The sequence below is a fragment of the Microtus oregoni genome, unplaced genomic scaffold (assembly GCF_018167655.1).
Source record: "Microtus oregoni isolate MIOR12 unplaced genomic scaffold, Mior012 000007F_ref0000211, whole genome shotgun sequence".
In the NCBI taxonomy this organism is placed as follows: Eukaryota; Metazoa; Chordata; class Mammalia; order Rodentia; family Cricetidae; genus Microtus; species Microtus oregoni.
The window spans coordinates 14,127,988-14,150,842 of NW_024543066.1; the positions used below are offsets into that span (position 1 = coordinate 14,127,988).

At 41.5% G+C, this 22,855-nt stretch overlaps 2 protein-coding genes across 2 annotated transcripts in view; one reads left to right on the top strand and one right to left on the bottom strand.

The window, feature by feature from the left end:
- Gcc2 (GRIP and coiled-coil domain containing 2) overlaps positions 1-2,888 on the bottom strand; it is a 43,013-nt gene extending 40,125 nt beyond the window's left edge. The window contains exons 1-4 of the mRNA XM_041655597.1: positions 2,748-2,888; positions 2,442-2,495; positions 1,384-1,468; positions 89-156 (exon numbers count right to left, since the gene is read on the bottom strand). Coding sequence (XP_041511531.1) covers positions 89-156; positions 1,384-1,468; positions 2,442-2,495; positions 2,748-2,753 — 213 coding nt within the window. The 5' untranslated portion in view covers positions 2,754-2,888. The remainder of the gene's footprint in view (positions 1-88; positions 157-1,383; positions 1,469-2,441; positions 2,496-2,747) is intronic.
- Positions 2,889-6,835: 3,947 nt separating this feature from the next.
- On the top strand, positions 6,836-14,758 carry LOC121450980 (zinc finger protein 431-like). Its single transcript, XM_041656410.1, has 5 exons — positions 6,836-6,862; positions 10,078-10,176; positions 11,271-11,397; positions 11,600-11,660; positions 14,079-14,758. The coding sequence occupies exons 1-5, from the start codon at positions 6,836-6,838 to the stop codon at positions 14,134-14,136; spliced, it is 372 nt and encodes a 123-aa protein (XP_041512344.1). The 3' UTR covers positions 14,137-14,758.
- Positions 14,759-22,855: the final 8,097 nt, after the last annotated feature.

The following is a 22,855-nucleotide window of genomic DNA, read 5'->3' on the forward strand; positions in this document are numbered from 1 at the left end:
CCTGAGTGCTGGGATTAAAGGCATCCTCGCGGAACTTCTTATCTATTACTAGACATTTTCTACAAGCAATCAAAAACTGTTTTATTACCTTAATAATATCATCAGTTCCTCCATCAACAGGTTTTGATTTGAGTTCTTCAATTTCTTTGTCTAATTCTAAATAAAAAAAGATTCAAAAATTAACAAAATAGTTACTACTAAACTGATAATGATATTCTAAGAAGAATCCCAAGCCTATAATTAGAATATATTTAAGAAGTCAATACTTGGAGGATTATTAACTCTATCCAAATAACAGTATTGCTTTCTTCTTTTTTCTCTCTTAATATGAAAATATTCTTTTGGAAGAGTATGGTCTAAGTATCCACCACGCTGCTTTCGTGCACATGAACGATTTTGTTTCATCTGAAACTGCATTCACTTCTTCCCTTCCTGTGTTTTCTTATTCATCCACATGTATATGGGGTCTTGCTATGTTGTCCAGGAAGGCCTTGAAATCCTGGGCTCAACTGATACTTCTGCCTTAGCCTCTGGAGGCAGGGGACCAGGTATGTATACCACTTTGATTAACTACCCTGATAATTTTCCAGCATGTCTAGACATTCTGTTATTTTTGCTATTCATATTTTTTGTATAATCTTAAAGCAAGAATTAAATCTATCAAACACGTATATTGATCTGAGTATTTCATCAATACACCTCTAGTTCTGAAGCTTAGGTCATCTTCTCAAATAGCTTACTTTCTTGATTACGAACTGGTCCAATTTCTAAACATAAATCTGGTTTTCTGTTCTGGTTAGAAAATAAACCTTGGCAGTTAAAAATATTAAGTTAACGGGAATTCAAGTTACTAACTTGAATTCCTACTAACAAATTAATCAGTCATACTAAAAAGGGATACTAATATCATTTTCCTTTTGGAATTAAAAAAAATAAAAGGCATCAAATAAGAAGTCAAGCAACTTCAGCATATGCATACACTTCAAATTTCCGCGAAAGTCTTGGGGGTTACACTTCAACATTTCAACTGAAAAACATAGTTTCGAAGAATTTACAATTAATATGAAGTAAAAAGGGTTTCATTTTACAATTAAAAACAATCCTCTCAGGCTGGAGAGATGGCTCAGTGGTTAAGAGCACCGGCTCCCCTTCCAGAGGTCCTGAGTTCAATTCCTGGCAGTCACACGGTGGCTCCCAGTCATCTATAGTTAGAGCTAATGCCCTCTTCTGGCGTGCAGGCATAAATGCAGATGGAGCACTCATACATAAAATAAACAAATTAAAAAAAATTATAGCCCTCTCTCCCCTTATTTATTCAAAGGTAACTGTAAGGCAGGGCATATTGGTGTAATGAAAAAAACCCTGTAATTTCAAACTCATTACCTGTACACCTTGCTTTGGCTTTCTGTAGTAGCATCATCTGCTTCTTGGCAAACTTGATGAGATCTTCTCTCGCCAATGTTTCCAGCTGAAAGATATTACTACATTACCGACTTTTATAACCCATGCTCCCAGTATGTCCCCCAAAAGAAACCCAATGTCTGCCACTTTCAACATTCAAATCAATCATAATTTTAAAATTAACAAATAACTTCAACAACTTTAAGTGATCAGATGAATCAAAAAGCAAACAAAATCCCAGCTGGGATTAAAGGTGTGCGCCACTGCCACTCGGCGCAGCATAAAACTCTTAAAGATACCATTAAGTTCTCCAAGTGTCCAAGTGGGGGGTTGAACCTAAAAGGTTTTAGAGCTGTAAAATTCATCCTGTTGCAAGCTGAAAAGCCATCCATGTGCACATGAAAACAACCCTAACTATAGTTACACGTGGATCGGGTAACATTTAGGGTTTAACTAAAATACCAGAATATCAGACTTTACTAATTCTGAAAATTATTTAATCCTTGTGCACTTAGTTTCCTCTAACGAGGTAATTGTTTCAGGAAGCTTAAATGAAAGAATTGAAAGCTTAGGCAAATGCCTGGAACTCACTATGCAAACGATACATTTTGGCCAAGAAAACTACTGTCTTTCAGAATCATTGAACATTAAACATTGCACAGGGCTGTAAGAAGGACCTTATTCAATCATCGTTTGACTATGGAGCTGGAGCCAAGAGGATATAGCTTCTTGATTCTTCCCCTTATCTAATCCCCTCTTCATTGCGTCACTGTGTAAACTTTCATAAAACAGTCAAATGTCTGAAATATAGCAGGATCTCTCAGCATAGCGCTAACAAAGAGCAGGAAGTAAACAAACTGCTTGCCCATCAGGAAATTAAAAAAAGAAACAGGAAATCAATGGGTGATTATAAATTAAAATGGAAATCTCTGAAGAAAGGTGACTTCTTTTAAAGAAGAAATCCTTTTCCCATGCCCAAGTTTTCCAATTCATTACCCTTCCGCGCTCCAGGGAACCTGGCAGTACAGGGCTCTCCTCACCTTGGATTTCCCGGTCCCGGAGGGTGCAGCAGCCACCCCATCTTGAACAGGATCCTGCAAAACAAAATCGTCACAAGAGTTCATCCCAATTCCGGGAGCAACGCGCGGCCAAATGATCTTGGGGTGAGGAAGAGCCTCCTCGGAAGCAAGAAGCAGGGGCCATCGCCACGGCAAGCGCCAGACCAGGCTCTACGCCGAGCGCAGCGGCGGGGGCCGAGCCGCCGAGCGGGGACAGATGCTCGCCGTGCCCTCCCACTAACTCGAGTGGCGCAGAAGACCAGCAGGGTGGCGTGACTCAACCATTACCTCCATCGCAGCCACAGCGACCCGCGGCCACCGCCGCCTCCTCAGGAATCCGGGCTGCTGCGGTCTCCGACGCCGCCGAGTGAGGGGTCAAAGGTCGTGCTTCGGGCTACGCCTCCCCCGCGTCTCCAAGGCTACGTGGAGCGGCACTTCCGTTTCCTCCTAGGCATCCGAGAGGAAGTTCTCTGTGCGCAGGTACACTGGACAGAGCGCAGCGCGAAGAGCCTCAGAGAACCGCTCTGGGCAGAGCGATGGGTTTGGGTACACGTGTTCGTCATCAGTTTCCTTTTTTTTTTTTTTTTTTTTTTTGTTGCTTTTCGAGATAGGGTTTCTCTCTGTAGCTTTGGAGCCTGTCCTGGAACTCGCTCTATAGAACAGGCTAGACCCGAACTCACAGAGATCTGCCTGCTTCTGCTTCCCGAGTGCTAGGATTAACCGGCGGGGTGTTTCCTAAATTTTTAAGATGTGGTTTATAAGTTTTAAGTATCCCAATTAGCAGGCATATGTGGAACAAATAGTTTATAGGGATGTAATTCTGTCAGATGTTCAAAATTTGTTGGGCTGTGAATACTAATTGGGAATAAATATCTGGATCCATTAATTTATTGGATTATTTATTGCAAAATGCTGTTATTCTGACTCTGTTCTTTCAAAAATTAGTTTATTGGCCGAGATCATTCTTGTGCTTGTTAATGTTGTCGATTTATCTAGAGTCATCTAGGAGATCAGCCTCTAGGCGTGCTTTTGAGTGATTTATTCAAATTAGATTCATTGAGAGAGGGACACCCACAGCAAATGTCGGTGACAGCATTCTATGGGTTGGAGTCCAAGGCTGCATAAAAAGGCTGAAGCAAATGGAGAAACAGCATTCATCTAAAAGAATTTATCAGGGCCATAGTGTGGGAAGTTAAGAGTGACTAGTGTCGACAGGCTCCCCTCCCTAGTGAGAGTGGGCAGGGGACAGGGATCAGAGAGACCCACAGGCCTTCCTTTTCCTCATGGTTGCTCACAGGGGGATGAAGGCAGGATATGGGAGAAATCGCAGAGGTCTCTAAAGGAAGGCAAAGAAGAGGTGGAAGATATTCCAATATAGATTTTTGTTGTTATACTAGAGAGTGGTCACAGGGCACCGCTAGGCTGATGTAGGCCTCAAAGAGAAAGTGCCTGATAGTTTTCTATAGTTAAGCCCGGCCTAAACATAAACTAGAGGATGGGACACGTGTCTCTAGTGGGGAGTATCAGTCACAGTGTTGTATTTTTGTAGGTAAGAAGGGAGTTATCCATCAGGTTTTTCAGGATATCTACTTGCAGTGTAGACATAACTAATTACAAGTACAGGCCCTCAAGCGGTCTGGCCCTCACACCTAGTCTAGCCAGAGAGAATCTCAACCTACACATGGGTGAAGGGAGATACTTTTTTTGGCTTGATCCTCTTTGATCATGGGTTCTGGAAACCATATGGCATGATGTTTCAAAATGTAAGGATGTCAGAGGTTTACCATTTCCAAATCAAGTTTCCTCCCTGATAATACTCTTGGGGGAAATATCATTGTCTCCCCTCAGTCCTCATTCTCAAGACACAGCACAGCAAGCAACCGGATTCCTTCTGTCTCGCTTCTCTGAGCCTTCATAAGCCGGTATTTTCTTCAGCTTTACAGCAGAATGAATGCCTTTTATTAGTCAATCATCATGTGCTATTTACACTCAACGAGAAGCTGGTTCCAGAGGTGCGATTGTTCCCATAGACCCAAGCATTTTTGTCTCAAAGTCTCCTCCCAAACTCCTGCATCACATTGGTTTCCCTACAAGAGCTAGTTCTAGGATAGGCTCCAAAGCTACAGAGAAACCTGGTCTCGAACAAAAACCAACCAAAAACAAACCAGCCCCAAGGTAGAAAGCATTATTTTACCCATGATATAAAAGTGGCTATAATACCCTGAGCTAGAACTAACCTGAATTCCTGTTCCCTGTGGATTAGCTTTCTTGGTACCAGAAGGCACCATGCAAGCTTCCAGAAGTGGGAGGCAACCAACTCTGACACCCAGCTGTGATACCTATGAATCACATCAGCCAGCATGACATGATAACCGGGGTGCAGGAGTGTCACGTATACCTTGGACATAATTGGATTAATTGGACCTAAGACCTGCTCAACCAGAGGGCAACCATGCTTGGTACTAGAAGCCAACCTAACTACTCAGAGCTAGTGAGGTTGGTTATTGGCGGAGAATTTACATCCACTCATTTGCTAAACCAACATCATCCCTATCAACAGTCTATAAACATTTGTCCTTAGCCCTACAGAGAAGTGGAGTCCTCACCCTCATCAAGGAAACTTCTCTTTGCAACAGATGGAGACTACAGAAAACCACAATCAGTCAATATGCAGAGTTGTGGAGATCAGCCCCAATGTACATGTATAAAACACTCCTACACCTAAGGCTCAGGGGAAATTGAGGAAGAGGGAATGGAAAGATCGTAAGAGCCAGAGCATCCAGGAAGTTTGCTGGGAGGTTATGTTTCCTAGTAAGGTCAGAAGCTATACTCGTAAAGTCTCACCAACATGACTGCCCAAGAATGAACAAGGATGACACCAATGGCTATGCCAAAGTGGGCAGAGAAGAGCCCAGGAAGCTTCAACCCCACATAAAGAATTACAGGCAACTGGGGAAAGTTGCGAACAGGAGAGGTGGTGCTCCCCAGGAAAGAGCACACCAGTCAGTTGTCCAGTATCAAATAGTCAGCCCTGAGAGCATCCATACAACTAACACGGACTGAAGAACGTATATTTAGAAATATACATGCATATATGTATATACTTTATGCATGCAATAATAGTTAATGACATAGAAGCCTTGAATTTGGTGGAGAGCAGGAAAGGGTTTGGAGTAATGAAAGGGAAGGGAGAAATGTAATTATTACCTTCCCTTGCCAGGGAGACTAAATCTATTCCAATTGAAAGTTATGTGAAACAATCTACAAGGGGGACTGGAGAGATGGGCTCGGCGGTAAAGAGCACTGTAGGTCCTGAGTTCAGCAACCAAGTGGTGGCTCACAAATATCTGTAATGAGCTCTGGCGCCCTCTTCTGGCCTGCGGGCATATATGCAGACAACATTGTATACATAATAAATAAATACATCTAAAAAAAAAAAGCTCTACAAGAAATAACCAGAGACTCCAGACTTAAGAGTTGTGCAAATAAAGCACTTCCCACTTTCATTCTTAAAGCGAGCAAGGCACGAGGTGACTTCTACAGTGAACTTAAGCAAATACAAGCGCACTGAGAGATATACCTGGTGGTCTGGTTTATCTTCTTTAGTCCCTCTCAGGCCTTTGCCTTTTCCATACCCTTGCTTTCAAGTATATTCACTTACATTTTGTACAGTCCTTTCTAGAAGGGCACCCGGTGGAAAGAACATTCTGCACTCCTGCCGTACTTCACTGTAAATTCAAAGCTTTTTTTTTTTTTTTTTTAACACAGGCTCCTGGAATTATAATCTAAAAAAAAAAATTACAAAAAAATACAAATGGCTAGTAAACTCTTTTTTATTTTTGAGACAGGGTCTCACTATGTAGCTCTTGACTGTCCATGTGCAGACCAAGCGTGGCCTGGAACTCACAGATAGCCACTTGCCTGTGGTTTCCTGATGGTGGGATGAAAGGCGTGCAGAGTAGCGAGCTAGCAAACATCCTCAAGAGTATTTGATGCCTGCCTATTCCGGAAACACAGATTCAAGACTTCAAACCTCCGTCTCACTGCAGGCAGAATGGCTATGATCAGGAATACAAGTGACAAGCAACACTGCTGTGGATGTTACACTAACAAGAGATTGCTGTAGAATTTGGCACACATCTCCAGCAAATCTGGGATAGGTCTGTGATTGGAAAGGAAGTTAGGGCTGAGAACATTGTGTTGTGTTCCTTCAGCCCACTGCGACCTGTCACTCAGGCCTTAGGAGCCAATCAGATCCGCCACCGGTTCTGCCAGTCAGAAAGGAGGAGGCTCTTCCGGTTGCCAGGCTTTGCGGCGCTTGAGGAAGTCGGAAGTTGAAATTTTTGCAGGATCGTGGGCTTCATGTGGGGCAGAACATGGTTGTACTCTGCAGCCAGGCTATGGTGAGCGAGGGGCCACTGTCTCCAGGCCGGGTGGAGCAGCCTGCTGAACCACAGGAGCCCAAGTGTGGCGTCCTCCGTAGTCTGGGTGGGAACTAGCGGCCAGACGCTGAGTTCTGCATGTTCCTGCTGGTCCTCCGTGGTTTCCCTGTGATCCTTGTCATTGCCCTGGGCAGCAGCCTCGGAATAATTTAAGTCTGCCGTCTGCAGAGTGGGATCATGTTTACAAATGTCCTCGTTGACGTTACTGTGAAATTCTGGTGCCTGTAGAGTTTGTATTGCCACAATGGAAGGCAGATTTGCCAAACTCGGAGAACCCTGGTCTCTCTAGTATCTTCCAGAAGTTCTGCACTTGTAGAATTAAACATTTTTACATAGGATCCGACTGGAGTTAATTTTGTGGAGCTTGGAAATGATACCTTCTGTGTAGAGTAGCGTTCTAATGCTAAACTGATGTAGAAGAATAGAAATTGATGGTATAAGCTTTTACCAACCATAAAGAGACATTAGGTCACATAAAGTAGGGTTTAGTTAAGGGAAGAGTACCTCCCAAATACTCCCAAAGATAAACAGCATGCCTAGTAGAGATTAGTATGATAAATGTAAATGTCTGTTCACCAGCATTAATCAGCCATTAAGCTACATTCCCAGAATAAAGGAGATAAAGCTGATTTACAAGGGGCCATAAGGCCTCCTCCCCCACATCAAGAACAGACCTCTAACATGCTGCTCAAAGACCCATTACAGGGTCACAGCCAACATCACGTCCTGTTGTGACATAAAGATATATTAATTCTTAAACAGCTTCAGGTTAAACATATTTTAAAGGCAGTTTTGAGACAAGGTCTTCAGTGTTGGTTGAGACTGATTTAAACCCTGTGTATAACGCACAGGGCATTGCCCTTGCTAGCCCTCTGACTAAGCCCCCTACATTTTTGGCTTATAGCCTTTATAGCACCACCAAGTCCTAAAATTATTAGTTCGAATCACAGAATGGACTGTCAATAGACAGGAACAGGGGAAGGATTTGCTCGTGGAGCATGGCTCTCCCTTCAGATCAGAAGGGAGGAACAGACTTGTGTGTACACTGCAGGGGAAACAGACTAGGCATAGGTAGATTACAGACAACCTTTAAGGCAGTGAGCTGCAGCGCTCTCCATCATAAAGAAGGACCTGATGGGGCACAGTGAGTTACTGCCTGTGTAATTTCCCAGCATGTATTAATTCCTTCCGTGTGGATAAAGACAGCCATAATTGTTGGGTTTATAATTTAGGGAGGGCAGCTTTAACCACTGAGTATTCGGTTTCCATTTAGGGAACTCTCCCATGCAGATATGTGCAGTCCTGGTTGACATAGTAAAGTCAGCTGAGAGGTTTGAGACATAGACCAGGCTGTCACTCTGTGTCAGGTTACAGCGCTCAGCAGGTAACATATTATATGGGACAAAGTTTTATAGTCTCTTATTACAGCATTCTCTTTTTTCTATTTTTTTATTTAAAAAAACAAAATGAAACTTTTTTCATTTTACATACCAATGCCAGTTTCCATTCCCTCCCCTTGTTCCTTCCGTGTTCCTCCCCACTCCACTCCTGTCCACTCCTCAGAGATGGTAAGGCACATTGCTTGAGGGAGGACCAAGGGCCTCCCTACTATATTTAGGCTGAGCACGGTATCCCTCCAAAGAGAATGGGTTTCCAGAAAGCCAGTACAAGCAGTAGGGATAAATCCTGGTGCCAGTGCTCGTGGCCCCACAGTCTGCCCCAGCCATACAACTGTCACCCACATTCCGAGGATCAACATAGTCAAAATGTCAATCCTACCAAAAGCAACCTATAGATTCAATGCAGTCCCCATCAGAATCACAGCAAGAAATTGAGTAAGGCAGAATTTAAAAATCATGTATGGCTTTCAAAGATTGAATATTGAATCCGTGGATGGTATTACAAATGACTCATTCAGGTGTTTAGTGAAAAGAAACAAGTGGGGCAGGATGAAATCAAAGTCTGTTCTGTAGAGCTAAACAGCACTAGGTGGTTGCAAACAGCAGATGTAAGGAGGAAATGGAGCTAAGAAATTCCCACGTGTTTAGCAACATTGAAGAGAAGGCCCTTGCTCAGCATTAAAAGCCCAGGAAGGACTCTATCCAGGTAAGCCTGCAGTCTATGGTAGGAATAGGCAAAGAGATTCCTAGTCCAAAGAAACAACTTCATACTGAATCAGCTGCAACTCTGGTCCAAGCATGGCAGAGTCCATTACAACACAGACCCTAAATTTGGGGAATCATTGAGGTTTTATTGGTTCTGGATAAAAAAGGTGCAAAACTTAAGGTCATGGATTTTTCAGTCTGTGGTTTCAGCTCAGCGCTGTTACAGGCATCTGCCTTTGGGAGATTCAGAGTCTCTGAGGATACTGTGAGAGCATGATGCTGTGAGGATGAAGCCTGGGTTGTATTTTGAGCCCATGAATGCTGTGAGCTATCTGCCATGGAGAGCTGCACATAGGAAGTGGTAGTAGGCAAAGAGAGAGACATATGAAAAGTTGCAGGGACAGGGCCATCAAAGACTTTAGAAACTGAAACAGCATGTGTCTGATCCAGACTACAGGATTCAGTGGCTGGTCTGCTGGGTTTCAGTCTTGCCTTCTCACTGTGTCCCCTTACCTCTCCTTTGGAATGGGAGTTGGAAATTACTTTGTGATTTTACAATGTGCCTAGGGATTGTCTTGAGTGTCAGAAGAGACTTCTGACATTTGTACAGTGCATTGGCTGTTGCTGACTATGAGAATCATTGAAGTTAGACTCAATTCATTTTCTTCATGGAGGACCATAAGCCTAGAGTGACCCGGGTCAGAATCTAGTCGACTGAATGAAAAACCTTCCAGAAAGGATGATGTATGATTTATTTGAATATGTGTCTATCCTTGGTGACTTTATTTGGGGTACTGGTGGAACCTTTAGTAGGAGAAGCATTTCTGGATAAAAATTCCTCTTTGCAGACGGGACATGAGTGTTTATAGCCTGAACAGATTTCCTGTTCTTTGTGTCTACTGTATTGTGGTTGGAACTGGTCACCCAGTTCCCTTCTCATTCTGTCTTGCCTTAACCACTATACAGACTGTATCCCTAAATCACATAAGGTACAGTAGAAGCAGTGGCTATTCAATGCTAAGGCCATTTTGCTAACCTGTTTTTTTGTTTTTGTTTTTTGTTTTTTTGAAGACAAGGTTTGTCTGTGTTACCATGGTTGCCCTGAAAGTAGCTGTGTTTTACTTGAATACAGATCTTCCTGTCTCTGTCTCCAAAGAGCTGGGATTGAAGGTGGGACAACATTTTGGCTTTTTCTAATATTATTGGGTGATGGGCCTGGAAAGCAGGCTTTTGTACAGTCAATCAAGTGCTATGGTGCTGAGCTTCACCCCGATCTTGAATTTTGAATTTGGCAGAGGGTTTCGTTCTGTTTCCCAGAACACATCTTCACGACATTCATACTGCTTGAGTCATTGGATTGCAGTGGTGTGACATTTTTCTAGCTTTTGTTTCCATTTTGATTTTTTAATAAATATTAGTCTGCCTGTATTCATGGATGTGTACCACATGTGTGCCTGGTCCTCACAGTAGTCACAAGATGGCCTCAGAACCCCAGAGCTTTGAGTAATGGATAGTTATGATCCCCCATACATGTAAGTACTGGCAATTGGGCTGACCTATATGTAGAAGAACCAGAGTTCTTTACTCCTGAGCCATCTCTTCTGCCCTTGTTTATGATCAGTGTTTGTTTACTTTGCTAATGTTTCCACCTGTCCATTTGTAACTCTTTAAACATGCAGTTCCTTTTAGTAAGACCTTATTAATGTTCGCCTTTAATGTGGGACCCTTCAGGTTTTGCAATATGAATACAGAACTGGAGTGCACGCATAGCTCTTTTTAGGAACTCCAGTTAAAAACACTCTGAGTTTTATTATTTTTGGTTGGTTGATTTTTTTTCAGGGGAGACAAGGTTGTCATATGTATTTGTGGCTGTCCTGGAACTGATCGCACAGACTGTACATTTAACTCAGAAGTAGTCACACCTGCCTCTGCCCTCTAAGTGCTGGGATTGAAGGCATGAGTCAATACACCCAGCTGGCCCATCTTTTTTGTTGTTAGTAATGGATCATACAATTTCTCTGATGTTTACTGAGCACTGCATTTCCCTTGCAAGGCATATCCCATTCAAAGGTTACAGAAATGACAGAAGTGAACCTCCTCTTTAGATGCTATCTGTAGTGATGTGGTGATGGTATTAAAATGTCCCTGTCATGAAATAAGTGAGAGGAGCAGTAGAATTAGATGACTGTACTGTCAAACAAGTATACATTTGCAATGTTGTTGCTATCACATCTTTTGCTTTACATGTGTATGGGTTATTTTAGAGTGGAGTGACCTATAGTGATGTACATGTGAGCTTCACTCCGGATGAGTGGGCTTTGCTGGACCCTTTCCAGAAGAATCTCTACAATGATGTGATGCTGGAGACCTTCAGGAACCTCACTGCTATTGGTAAGATGGTGAAATTATCTCACATTTTAAAATAATCGGACAAGTGTTTCTTGGTTTTTGAGTTTCTTCTGTAATTTGATTGAGAAAGAGGAAGAGTGTGGTGAATAAATTATGCATGGTGCTAAGGTTCACCGAAGATATTAGCTTAAGTTTTGCACAATTTCCAATAATATATCACAAATTTTCTGATAATATATTTTAGGCTACACATGGGAAGATTGTAGTATTGAAGAGCATTCTCAAAGTCCTAGAAGACATGGAAGGTAATTTACATATGCATACTGATATAATTATGCCTCTGAGAAATGGTTAATGTGTCCTGAATATTTTAAAGAAAAGCACCAATGTAAATAAACATAGCTTAAAGTGTATTGATGGTTATTAAATTCTTAAAAAGTCGTATACCTCAATGTCATGTAGGAAAGTTGTATGTGCCAGTCATTAAGAAAGAAAACAAGAGTGTCTTAACAGTTATCACCATTTGAATCACAGCTGAGTGAAAGCTGTGCTGTAGAACTGCCAATCTGTAGTTTCATAGCACACATATTACAAAAGGTATACACATTGATAATACACATTCTAATAATCAAATAGTCTATAGCAAAGCCAGTATGACCTATTTGCTTGTGATGATTTTGCTAAGTTTATTGAGATGGGCAGATAGAGTCAAGGGACAGTACTTGTGGAGCAACCGAAATCCCTAGACCACAAGTCTATGAGGAACAAAGAGTCAACCTGTGTAAATGCAATGTGGAAACCTTTTATTTGTTATTTTTCCTTTAATAGATAAATTATATGTCAGTCTGGGTTGAACCATATGAGCATAGTCATATGGTAAGAGGTAACACTATCTCTCACAGAACAACTAGAAGATATGTAGTAGTCTCTACTTTTACTAGACTTGTTGATTGTGATTCAATGTTATAAGTAATTGATTCTTCAGCTGCATTGGGAATACATCAACAAGCTCACAGTGCAGAAAAGCCTTAGGAGTACTGCGGATTTGTAAACACTTCTGTTTGTCATGGTTCACTTTGCAAATGTAGTGTGACCCATACTGTAGGAAAATTCATGAATGTCATAAGAGTGGTAATACTCTATGTTTGTCTAGTTCTCCTCATATATGTGTAAAATCTCTTATAGAAAAAGGGTGGTATAAATGTGAACCATGTAATAAGAGCTCTGACCATAATGGGTATCTTTAAATTCAAAGAAACCTTAATAAAGGATAAACATGTATTTAAACAAAGAGACAAAACCTTAAATCTTATTTTTCTTTATAATTAGACCAAATTGTGAAATTAATTTATACAGATATAAAGATCTGTCAGTGTAATCAATGTAAAACTTTTACATGTGTGAAGAAACCTTCTGAATATACTCAATGTGTTAAACCCTTTACATGTTACAGTCATCTTGAAAGGCGCAAAAGAATTCATATTGGTGAGAAACACCATGAAGATATTCAACATGATGAAGCCATTGCATGTCACAGTCAATTCCAAATACATAAAAGAACACATACTGGAGAGAAGTCCTATGAATGCAATCAGTGCGGTAAAACTTTTGCATGCCACAGTTATCTCCAAAGGCATAAAAGAACACACACTGGAGAGAAGTCCTTTGAATGTAATCAGTGTCGTAAAGCCTTTTCACAATACAGATATCTTCAAAGGCATAAATTAACACATACTGGAGAGAAACCCTATGAATGTAATCAGTGTCAGAAAGCCTTTTCACGACACAGTAATCTTCAAAGCCACAAAAAAACACATTCTGGAGAGAAACCCTATGAATGTAATCAGTGTGGTAAAGCCTTTTCACAACACCGTTCTCTTCAAAGGCATAAAGGAACACATACTGAAGAGAAACCCTATGAATGTAGTCAGTGTCTCAAAGCCTTTTCTCGACACAGTTATCTTCAAAAGCATGAAAGAACACATACTGGAGAGAAAACCTATGAGTGTGATCAATGTGATAAAGTCTTTATATATCCTAGTAATCTAAACAGGCATAAAAGAATACATCATGGAGAGAAAGACTATCAGTGTAATCAATGTGGCAAAACCTTTACACATCAGAGCTTTCTTCTAAGGCATAAAGGAACACATACTGGAGAGAAACCCTATGAATGCAATCAGTGTGGTAAAGCCTTTGCATATATCAGAAGTCTTCGAAATCATGAGAAAATATACTGCATAGAAACCCTATAAATTTAGTCAGCGTGGTAAGGTTTTGTATTTCATGGTAGTTTTTCCAAAAGAGTAAACTTTTCTTGCAAAATCAATCTGTTAAAACCTTCTCATATTACAGTACTCTATGAGGACCTACAAGACCAGTTTCGAAGGTAATCTGACTATAAAGGATTTGGCATCATCTTTAGCTAACACACTTTTTTTTTACACGAATGTTGATTCTGGAGAAAAAAATCTGACAGTGCCAGCTATCTTTACAAGCATCATAGCGTCCTTTATTTTGTTTGTACCTGCAAACTAATATGGAAGAAAGTCCTTAAGAATTTAAACAAAGTAACCCTTTTAGATTTCACACAGCTCTTCAATAATATGAAGTAACTAATCGAGCTGTAAATGTTTGTGGATGTGTATCTGTGCCTTTTCTGCTGCTGTGATATAATGCCCATATCAGCTTATAAAAGTCATTTATTTGGCCATTGGTTCCAGAGGGATACAGGATCACCAGGAAAGTGACATGGCCACCAATGTCAGACACGCCAGCTAAAGCAGGAGACTAAGAGCTCACATCCTTAACCTGCTGCATGAAGCAGTGTGGGAACTGGACATGTATGTGGATTGTGAAAGCCTAACCCCGTGTGACAAATTTCTTCCAGTAGGGCAGTATTTCCTTAATCTTCCCAAATGACACCAAGAACTGAGAAGGATTGATTTCTCTGACTTGAAGCCCACATGTTTGTCTTGTGTCCCATCTACCAACTCATGATGAAAAAAGCTCTGTAAGTAAGCCTTTAGATGCCTCGGCCCCTGTGTTAGAGGAATGAATGCTTAGAAAAACTATCATGAGAGGAAAATTTGCTTACAGATTTGTTTTAATATTAATTTTGTGATGTCAGTGTGTCTTGTGAGGGTTTGTGCATGTACACACTTGTTCCCTGTTGGGCTTCATGAGGCCCAGGCGCAAGGCCCAGTGTCACTTCCTGAGCATAGCTCAAGTTTGGAGACCTGTCTCTGGCTACCCCACCTAGACCTTCCTCTGCTCAGCCACCTCTAGCATGGCAGACTATTATTGGCCCTTATTCCTTACTCCTCCTCAACCCACCCAAGCTTCTCCACACCGTCAGAACCCTATACAAGATCCTTCTTGATACCATTAAAGGAGATCCTGCTTCAACAGACACCCAGTTCGGTGTGTTTCTCTCCAGGTGGCCAGGGGGAGAGGGCTGCTGGGTTGTTTGGACACTCACCGTGCTGCTCAGCCCCAAGGAGAGTCCAGCAGATCCTGCTCTGTGCCTGCTCTTTCTTCCTGAGAACCCGGCAGTTCCCAAGAAGGATAGACCCTTGGATCTCTTGTAGCAGGAATTACAGGAAGTTGTCTAAAACCGGGTCCTCAATGAACTGTTCTTAACTGCTCAACCATGTCTCTATCCCTGTAAATGTTTAAATCCTTTTTATATCATCCTGATGTCAGGAAATAGGGAAGAACTCATACGAGAAAAATCCCCGTTCATGTACAAAGACTTTAGACATCGCACTTGTCTTCAGTTTCATTTTTTTTTTAATATTTTTATGGTTTATTTAACTTTATTTTTATGTGTGAAGGTGTCAGATAACCTGCAACTGGATCTTCAGACAGTTGTGAGCTAACATGTGGGTGCTGGGAATTGAACTCGGGTCCCCTGGAAGAGCAGTGCTCTTAACCACTGAGCCATATCTCCAGCCCAATTGATCTTATATTCTTTTTTTTTTTTTGGTTTTTCGAGACAGGGTTTCTCTGTGGTTTTGGAGCCTGTCCTGGAACTAGCTCTTGTAGACCAGGCTGGTCTCGAACTCACAGAGATCCGCCTGCCTCTGCCTCCCGAGTGCTGGGATTAAAGGCGTGCGCCACCACTGCCCGGCTTGTCTTCAGTTTCAAGAAAAAAGTCTTGTCTCATTTCTTTCTCAGGAGTCTTGAAGGAAGTAAATTATTTACCATGTTCATCAAGTCTGATGGTAGAGATCAGTGCATTGTGGTTTCTACTTTGAAACATTTGAAGTAGATATGTGTGCCGATTCCATTTAGTGAAGTTTATTTTGTGGTCCTTCTATTCCTTCTGTGGCTTCTGCTCACTTTCCATCGTGCTTTCATGTAGAACCATTTTTCTTTTGCAGTGTATAGAATGGGATGCCCGTCATCTAAGTGGTGCATTCTTTATTCAAATCGAGGTAGTGTGCGATCATAGTTTTCAGATTACAGTGTCTATGAAAATTTAGTCAACTGCTTTTCCTGGTTCTTTATTTCATATTTTCTTAAAGTCCCTTAAGGTTGTTGTTCTTCTGCAGCATGACTTGGATGTTAGTAGTTAGTTAGGGATACATTTGAACTCATGATTTTCATGTATCAGCCTCCTGGGTACAAGTCCAAGGGTAGAAGATGTGTCCCCAACATGTGCTGTTTTGTCAGCGTGACTTAACAATATTAGTGTTGAAATACGTAATTGTAGAGAATTTATGAAACAGTAAATACCCCTGTGTATAGTCAAAGCAGGATTTTCTTTTATCTGGCATGTATGTAATAAAGTAGGATAATCAGCAATCAACTCTATATCTCATAACATAGCCTGATGCACTATGGATTTGTATATATTATTCTAGTGTTCCATTTTCTTCTTCATGTCCCAATTACTTATCTATTTGGCACTTTCTCTTAGAGTACTGCCTCCTAAGCTGCTTATCCATAGATATGGATAATATAACGGCAACGAGATTTATTTGAAAAAAATCTATTTAGTGTGTCAGTAATTTGGTTCTAGGTTTGTAGGCCATAGCAGATGTGTGGAGACTAGAAGACAATTTTGTGGGTTCTTCTTTTGGGCATCTTCATATGAGGATCATGGTCAGGTTCCAGTGTTGCACACAACAGACATTTCACACTGAACCTTCTCACTGATGCTCAAACAAGATGAGTTGAAACATTGCATCAGTAAATTATTGTCTTCTTTTCAAATTATAAACACTGTTTTTTAAGAATGGATGAAAACAGAACAATTTAAATAATAAATCCTGTTTGCAAATGAAAATGATATACTACTCTCTTTTAATTTTGATTGTGTTAGTTTATTCTAAGGACTAAATGCTTGTTTATAACACTTTTTCAGAACCACAAATTAATGCCAGAGAATTGTCTCTGTGGGTAGAACTGATTGCTGCTAAGCCTGATGACAGGAGTTCCATCTCTGGGAGACCCATATTCTCCGACAAAATTTTCTCTTATTTCTACACTTCGTCTGTGGAATATGCACACTCACACACCACAACATACATAAATAATTTTGAAACTCATTTAAAGGCCAATAATGTCATGTGTAGCCAAACCTGGTCTCATTTCTAGTCTTCTAGAAGAAGTAGATAGTGGAAACCTCTGTTATCCCCATTGCCACAGACTCACAACGCACAGATGTGTACACTCAAACACAGTTCAAACATTTGAAATGGATCAGATTAGCAAACAGATAGCCCAGTTATTGAAAATATGAAATTATTTGGAATTTCAAATTAATATTATAATTTGAAGAATTAGAATTTGAAGAAGTATCATTCACTGTTCACCAAACCCTTGATTGTTACTTTTTTTTTTAATATTTATTTATTGTGTATACAATATTGTGTCTGTATATGCCTGCAGGCCAGAAGAGGGCACCAGACCTCATTACAGATGGTTGTGAGCCACCATGTGGTTGCTGGGAATTGAACTCAGGACCTTTGGAAGAGCAGGCAATGCTCTTAACATCTCTCCAGCCCCCTGATTGTTACTTTTGACATTATATTTTACCCCATAGTCTCTGATTTATCGATAGGTCATTACAAAAAGTCATAGCTGTGTCTTGTGCATGCATGTAATCCAAGGACTTGGTAGACAGTGGGAGTCCGAGCTCTCTGAATTTGAGACTAGCTTGGTCCACGTAATGAGTTCCACTTCGGCCATGGCTACATAGTGATGTCCTGTCTCAAAAATAATCCTGCAAAGAAAAAGCAGATCTCAAATTATGGAACTTTCTCTATATAATCTGGACTCTGGTTTCAATCAAAACTTGTTATCTTTACTCACATTGAGAGAGCTGTGTTAACAGTGACAAAAATAAGCCATGTGCAGAATCAGTTCACAGAGGGAGAAAAAAACCATTAAATCATCTCACAACAATCTAGTGGTTTCATCACCTTCAAGTGATAGGAGGCAGAAGTAATGGCATCTTTATTTCCTGCATTATAATGACATATTTGGGGACTCAGTAGTACTGCTCTTTTTGGGTACACGCATTTGGTTCCTAGCAACCATATCAGATACCTCAGAACTGCCTGTATTTCTAGGTCCTGGAGATCCAATGCATTCTTCTGGCCTTTGCACCATATATGCAAATAGTGAAAATCCAGATATGTATCTGATTTCATATTGTAAACAGGGTTTTCTTTATATATGTTACTTACAAAAAAAAATGAATTAGGTTTGTGAGGTCCTTGAATCCCGGCAAGAGGTCCTGCTTCTGTGCTGAGGAAATCCAAAGATCCTGCTTCAGGGTGGAGGGGATCTGAGAGCCAGCACCAGTGCTGAGGGGACCTAAGAGAGGGCAGACCAAGAAAAACTCCCAAATACACAGTCAGCCACAGCAAAGATTGGACAAAGACGCCAAGACTCTGCTGGCCTCATTTGAAGGAAGAGGTTCCACCATTTCAGGGTGAAGATAGGGTATATGTGTGGAGTGTGACTTTATCCCCTGGTAAGTAAGGAAATGGAACGTCAGGAAGAGGCAGCATTCCTGAGTGTGCACTGGGTGAAATTGGCAGATAGTGACAATGTAAACAGGTGCTGTCTGATGAGCTGAAGGCCAAGGACCCCTGTCTCACCTGTCCAAGAGCATCTTTCTGTTGGATAAGTTTAGACACAAGTACTCCCATGAGCACCCTCTCTGTGGTGTTGCCATATTTTTGGTAGTACTTTGGTAAGGATGGTTTGCCCTGTGGTATCATTTTGCTAAAGATTTCCCAGACCTTCAGGAGATGCAACCACATCACTGGAATGTTACAGAAATGGACAGACATGGGAAGATCGCCTTGCCGTGTTTTCCTTGCTGCATCCAACAAGAGCAGCTTTCTGTATGTGGTGCGGGTTCCATAGGCAGAGCCTTCCTTCATGTGGAATTCACATTGTCTCATGGCCTAGGCATTGTACACATGGCAAAAACTGGATGCTGGCAGCGTGAAGACTCAAACTCTAGTTTAAGAGTCTCCTTCCTAGGAATGGAATGTTCTAGCATGTTGGAAATTCTTCAATAAAGGAAAGATTTAAATTAAACATATCTTATAGAGGCATGGCTGCCTACATTCTTTCTGAGATAAATTTTCCTCATTAAAGCTAAATGTACATTAATAAAATACATGTGTGTGCAGCTGTGTTTGATGTAAAAATGAAGTGTACCATTTGAGGTGATGATGCTATCTGCAAGAGTCAAAACCGAACAAAAACGATGAGACCATATATAAAAAAATTCCTATTGAGTTAATTTACGGGGGAGTCTAAGAGACTCTCAGACCAACATAGACTATTGTTGTTGTCATTGGATGCAAGCCAGGTCTTCAAGTTCAGATTCTATTGCTGAAGACACCACATACTTCCAACACAGGAATTGGAGGAACTCCAGTCTAGTTGACCTGAAATCCTCCTGAGGACTGGCCTTCACAGGCTCAGAAGGCATTGTGTCAACTGACAAGGAGAGGAGAAATGTGTTGGCTCACGCAGCTGCAGTTCTATGATCTGCAGAAATGAACGGGCCTGCGAGATAGCTGCAACAGTGCAACAGTGGGACTTTTATCTCGGGGAAACAAACACCTGGCTAAGGCATTTATGTCTGGTACTGTAAACCTAGACAAATAACCTTGGCTGAAGACTGTTGGAGACCAGCTTTGACAAGTATACCACTTATCAGGGTGGGGGGGGATGAGGATGAGAAAGGATGAGAAAAATAAGAGAATGAAGACATGGGTGAAAATAAAACAGACACAGGAAGGTACTGGGAGGGGTTCCAGTGAATATGAAATTGCCCACATTTAATTACCATTTGCTTAAAATACCCAGACCACAAAAGGTAGTAGTAAGATAAAAAATTCCTTAACATGGTACAAACAAATTAGCAAAACAGTTGAAAGATTGTGGCCTAAAACCTGTTGCCAGAACAAGACAAGTAAAGCTCACACCCTAGACCAAAACATTCTGTAGGCAAACCACTCCCTGGGTGGAAGCCATTGTTATCTCCCTAATGAAGCAGGAACTTAGTTGGATCCTTAGACTTTTGGTAGAGGTAGAAAGAGATTTACTTTTTTATACCTGAAACACAAGGGCTGAATATTAGCTACACCTGTTGACAATAACCTTGAGAGCACAAAACTCTCTGCTCTGAATCAAGGTGGGACCTTTGTTTGAGGTAGAAACAAACAATAACCTTGAACTGAAGTAAGTTCCAACTCTTTGACCATTGGTCAGGGTGGAGAGGATCTACTTCTGTGGGCCTTCTTAGTGTCCAAAACACCAAGTAACCACACCCTGGGCCAGGGTGTGTAACCATAGTAGCTGTCAACAACTTTGAGAAAACTGAAATTCTCTGACCTTCAGACCCACATTTTTTGCTCCTCCACAGAAGACTTCAGGGACCAGAGGGTAGAAGAGAACTACTACTTCCATTTTTAAAACCAATGTGATGTATAACCATGTTCCAAGTGCATAACCTTGTACCCACAGAGAAGTACAGCAATTGGCCCTCAGCAAAGCAGCTTCCTTTTTAATATGAGACTGTTCTAGAGACTCAACCTGTCAAAATGCAGAGAAGTGACTATGCCATGCTAATCCTGACTGAAGGATCTGCAGTTGTGTCTTTTATGGGGCATGTAAACCCTGCCTCTCAATAATGTGCTTACATATACAAGAGACACCTGACAACAGCGGTTCACGTGCAGATGTGGACAGGGCAATCCCACACGGAACACCACTAGAAGAACTACCGGTTGTCATTGCCTATGAAAGTGGGAATGCTTCTCCTACAGGGACAAGATCCCACATAGGCTGTTCAGTCCCCATTGGTCCAATCTGGACACAGGGACAAATGATCAAGGCTGATTGGACTCAGTAGGTTAGAAACACGTGTGTAAGTATGTGCACAAACCACACAACACATGCTTGTTGCTCAGTAGAGAGATCATAATTTGAGGAGAGGTACATGAGGTAAACTGAGGCACAAAGGGAAATGGGCTTGGTGGAAGATATTTAGATGCAGTCTTCATATGTGAAGTTCTCAATAGACCTAAAAAAACTAGTTCCTGGTTGGGCAGCAATATCGAGGAAATGTGAAAACTGCATCTGAGAATTTGAGGACTAGTTCACCAAGTGATTGAAAATGTTTTCCCAAAGTAAAGGAAAAAACACAAATGGAATAATTTTTGGAGGTTGCTCCAACTGAGAAATACAAATTAATGGATTAAAATGACCTACCACAATGTAGTACAAGGAATATTAAAAATCAGTGAAGAAAGCCTAGGCAGTTTGGATGCTCACCTTACTAGACCTGGATGGAGGTGGGTGGTCCTTGGACTTCCCACAGGGCAGGGAACCCTGATTGCTCTTTGGGCTGATGAGGGAGGGGGACTTGATCGGGGGAGGGAAATGGGAGGCGGTGGCTGGTAGGAGGCAGAAATCTTTAACAAATAAATAAATAAATAAAAGAAAAAAAATTGGTGAAGAAAATAATGGTTTTGGTCATGTTTTGTATTGTTTTAATTTTAGGCTACTGAGGCAGAAACAGGAATGATAAGCCATGAGGAGTTAATGATGTAACTTTTGAGTTCACGAAGTAAAGGATTTAACATAGCCCTCAGCACTGGCGTTAAAGAAGAGAGAGGCCTTTTAGTGACAGGTCAGCACTTGCTCAATATGTGGATTTTGGATTGTTATTATTATTATTATTATTATTTGGTTTTTCAAGGCAGGGTTTCTCTGTGTTATGGAGCCTGTCCTGACACTGGCTCTCTAGACCAGGCGACTTTCTCTGCCTCCTAGGAGCTGGGATTCAAGGTCTGTGCCATCACTGCTCAGCATGGATGTTGGATTTTAAGAGAGCCTGCCTTTTTGTTTCCGAGTATTAGTTCTTTTAAGACAGGAGTTCCCCAGAATCCGTTGATGGTGCATTTAGGTGTGATTACAAGTCAATAGTGTACAGATATTGACCGATGACCCTTTAACTCAGGATGAACTAGAAACAGAGACTGAACCGCAATCCGACCTCCAGAAACCGAGTCTGTTCTCATACTGAAAGGAGACCCTGGAATGGAAGAAGTGAGGGGAGATGCAGCCCGGATGGGATGTCTCTGCACAAAAGGCAGAGAACAAGGAAAACTACTTTAACCCTGCTTTCACAGGACCCCAGCTGCACTCCTGGTCAGCCTGAAATCACTATAGAGCAGACATGAGTCACATGACTGCAACCTGACCAATGAGGAAGTTCTGATTGGCTACCCAATCTGATTGGCTCATTTCTGTATGTATCACCAATCCGGTCGCAGATCAGAACCCACGGCACGAGGGATGTGGCTAAGAGTCAGTTGGTGGCAGTTAAGTGCTGTTAGAGGCAGGGCTTTCACTTGGAGGACACCGGTGGCAGAGGCAGTGCGCACAGACAATGCAGTGTGGCGCGGATTTGGAAGAGGAGTTTCTGATATGCTCAAGCAACACCAGGTACGTCCTGATTGACCGCTGTCTACCAAGACTGTTTTGCTTTCATGGGACCCACACTGTTCTTTTCTTCTTGTTGTTGTTTTTTCTCTTTCTCTTTCTTTCTTTCTTTCTTTCTTTCTTTCTTTCTTTCTTCTTTTCTCCTCCTCCTCCTCCTTCTCCTCTTCCTCCTCTTCCTCCTTTTTTTTTTTTTTTTGTCAAAACCACTTTGGAGTGTGGATTAGGACAACAGCTCTTCTTTCTAATTGTGGTTAGTCAGGAGCCCAGGCCAGGATTCTGAACCACCTAGGACTCTGCATCACTGTTTTGTCTAAAGAGTCTGTGGTGGCTGAGACACCCAGGCTCCTTCCCAGAACACTGTGAACGTGTCCCAGGGATACCACTGTCCTATTTTATGTCCTCCCTGGCCTGTCTTATGTTCCCTCAAAATTGCCTTTGGAGACTAACGAGTCACACATAACAAAATCATCTTCATTTGCAACTGTTTTCTGGAAAAAGACTAAATTTCATTCTA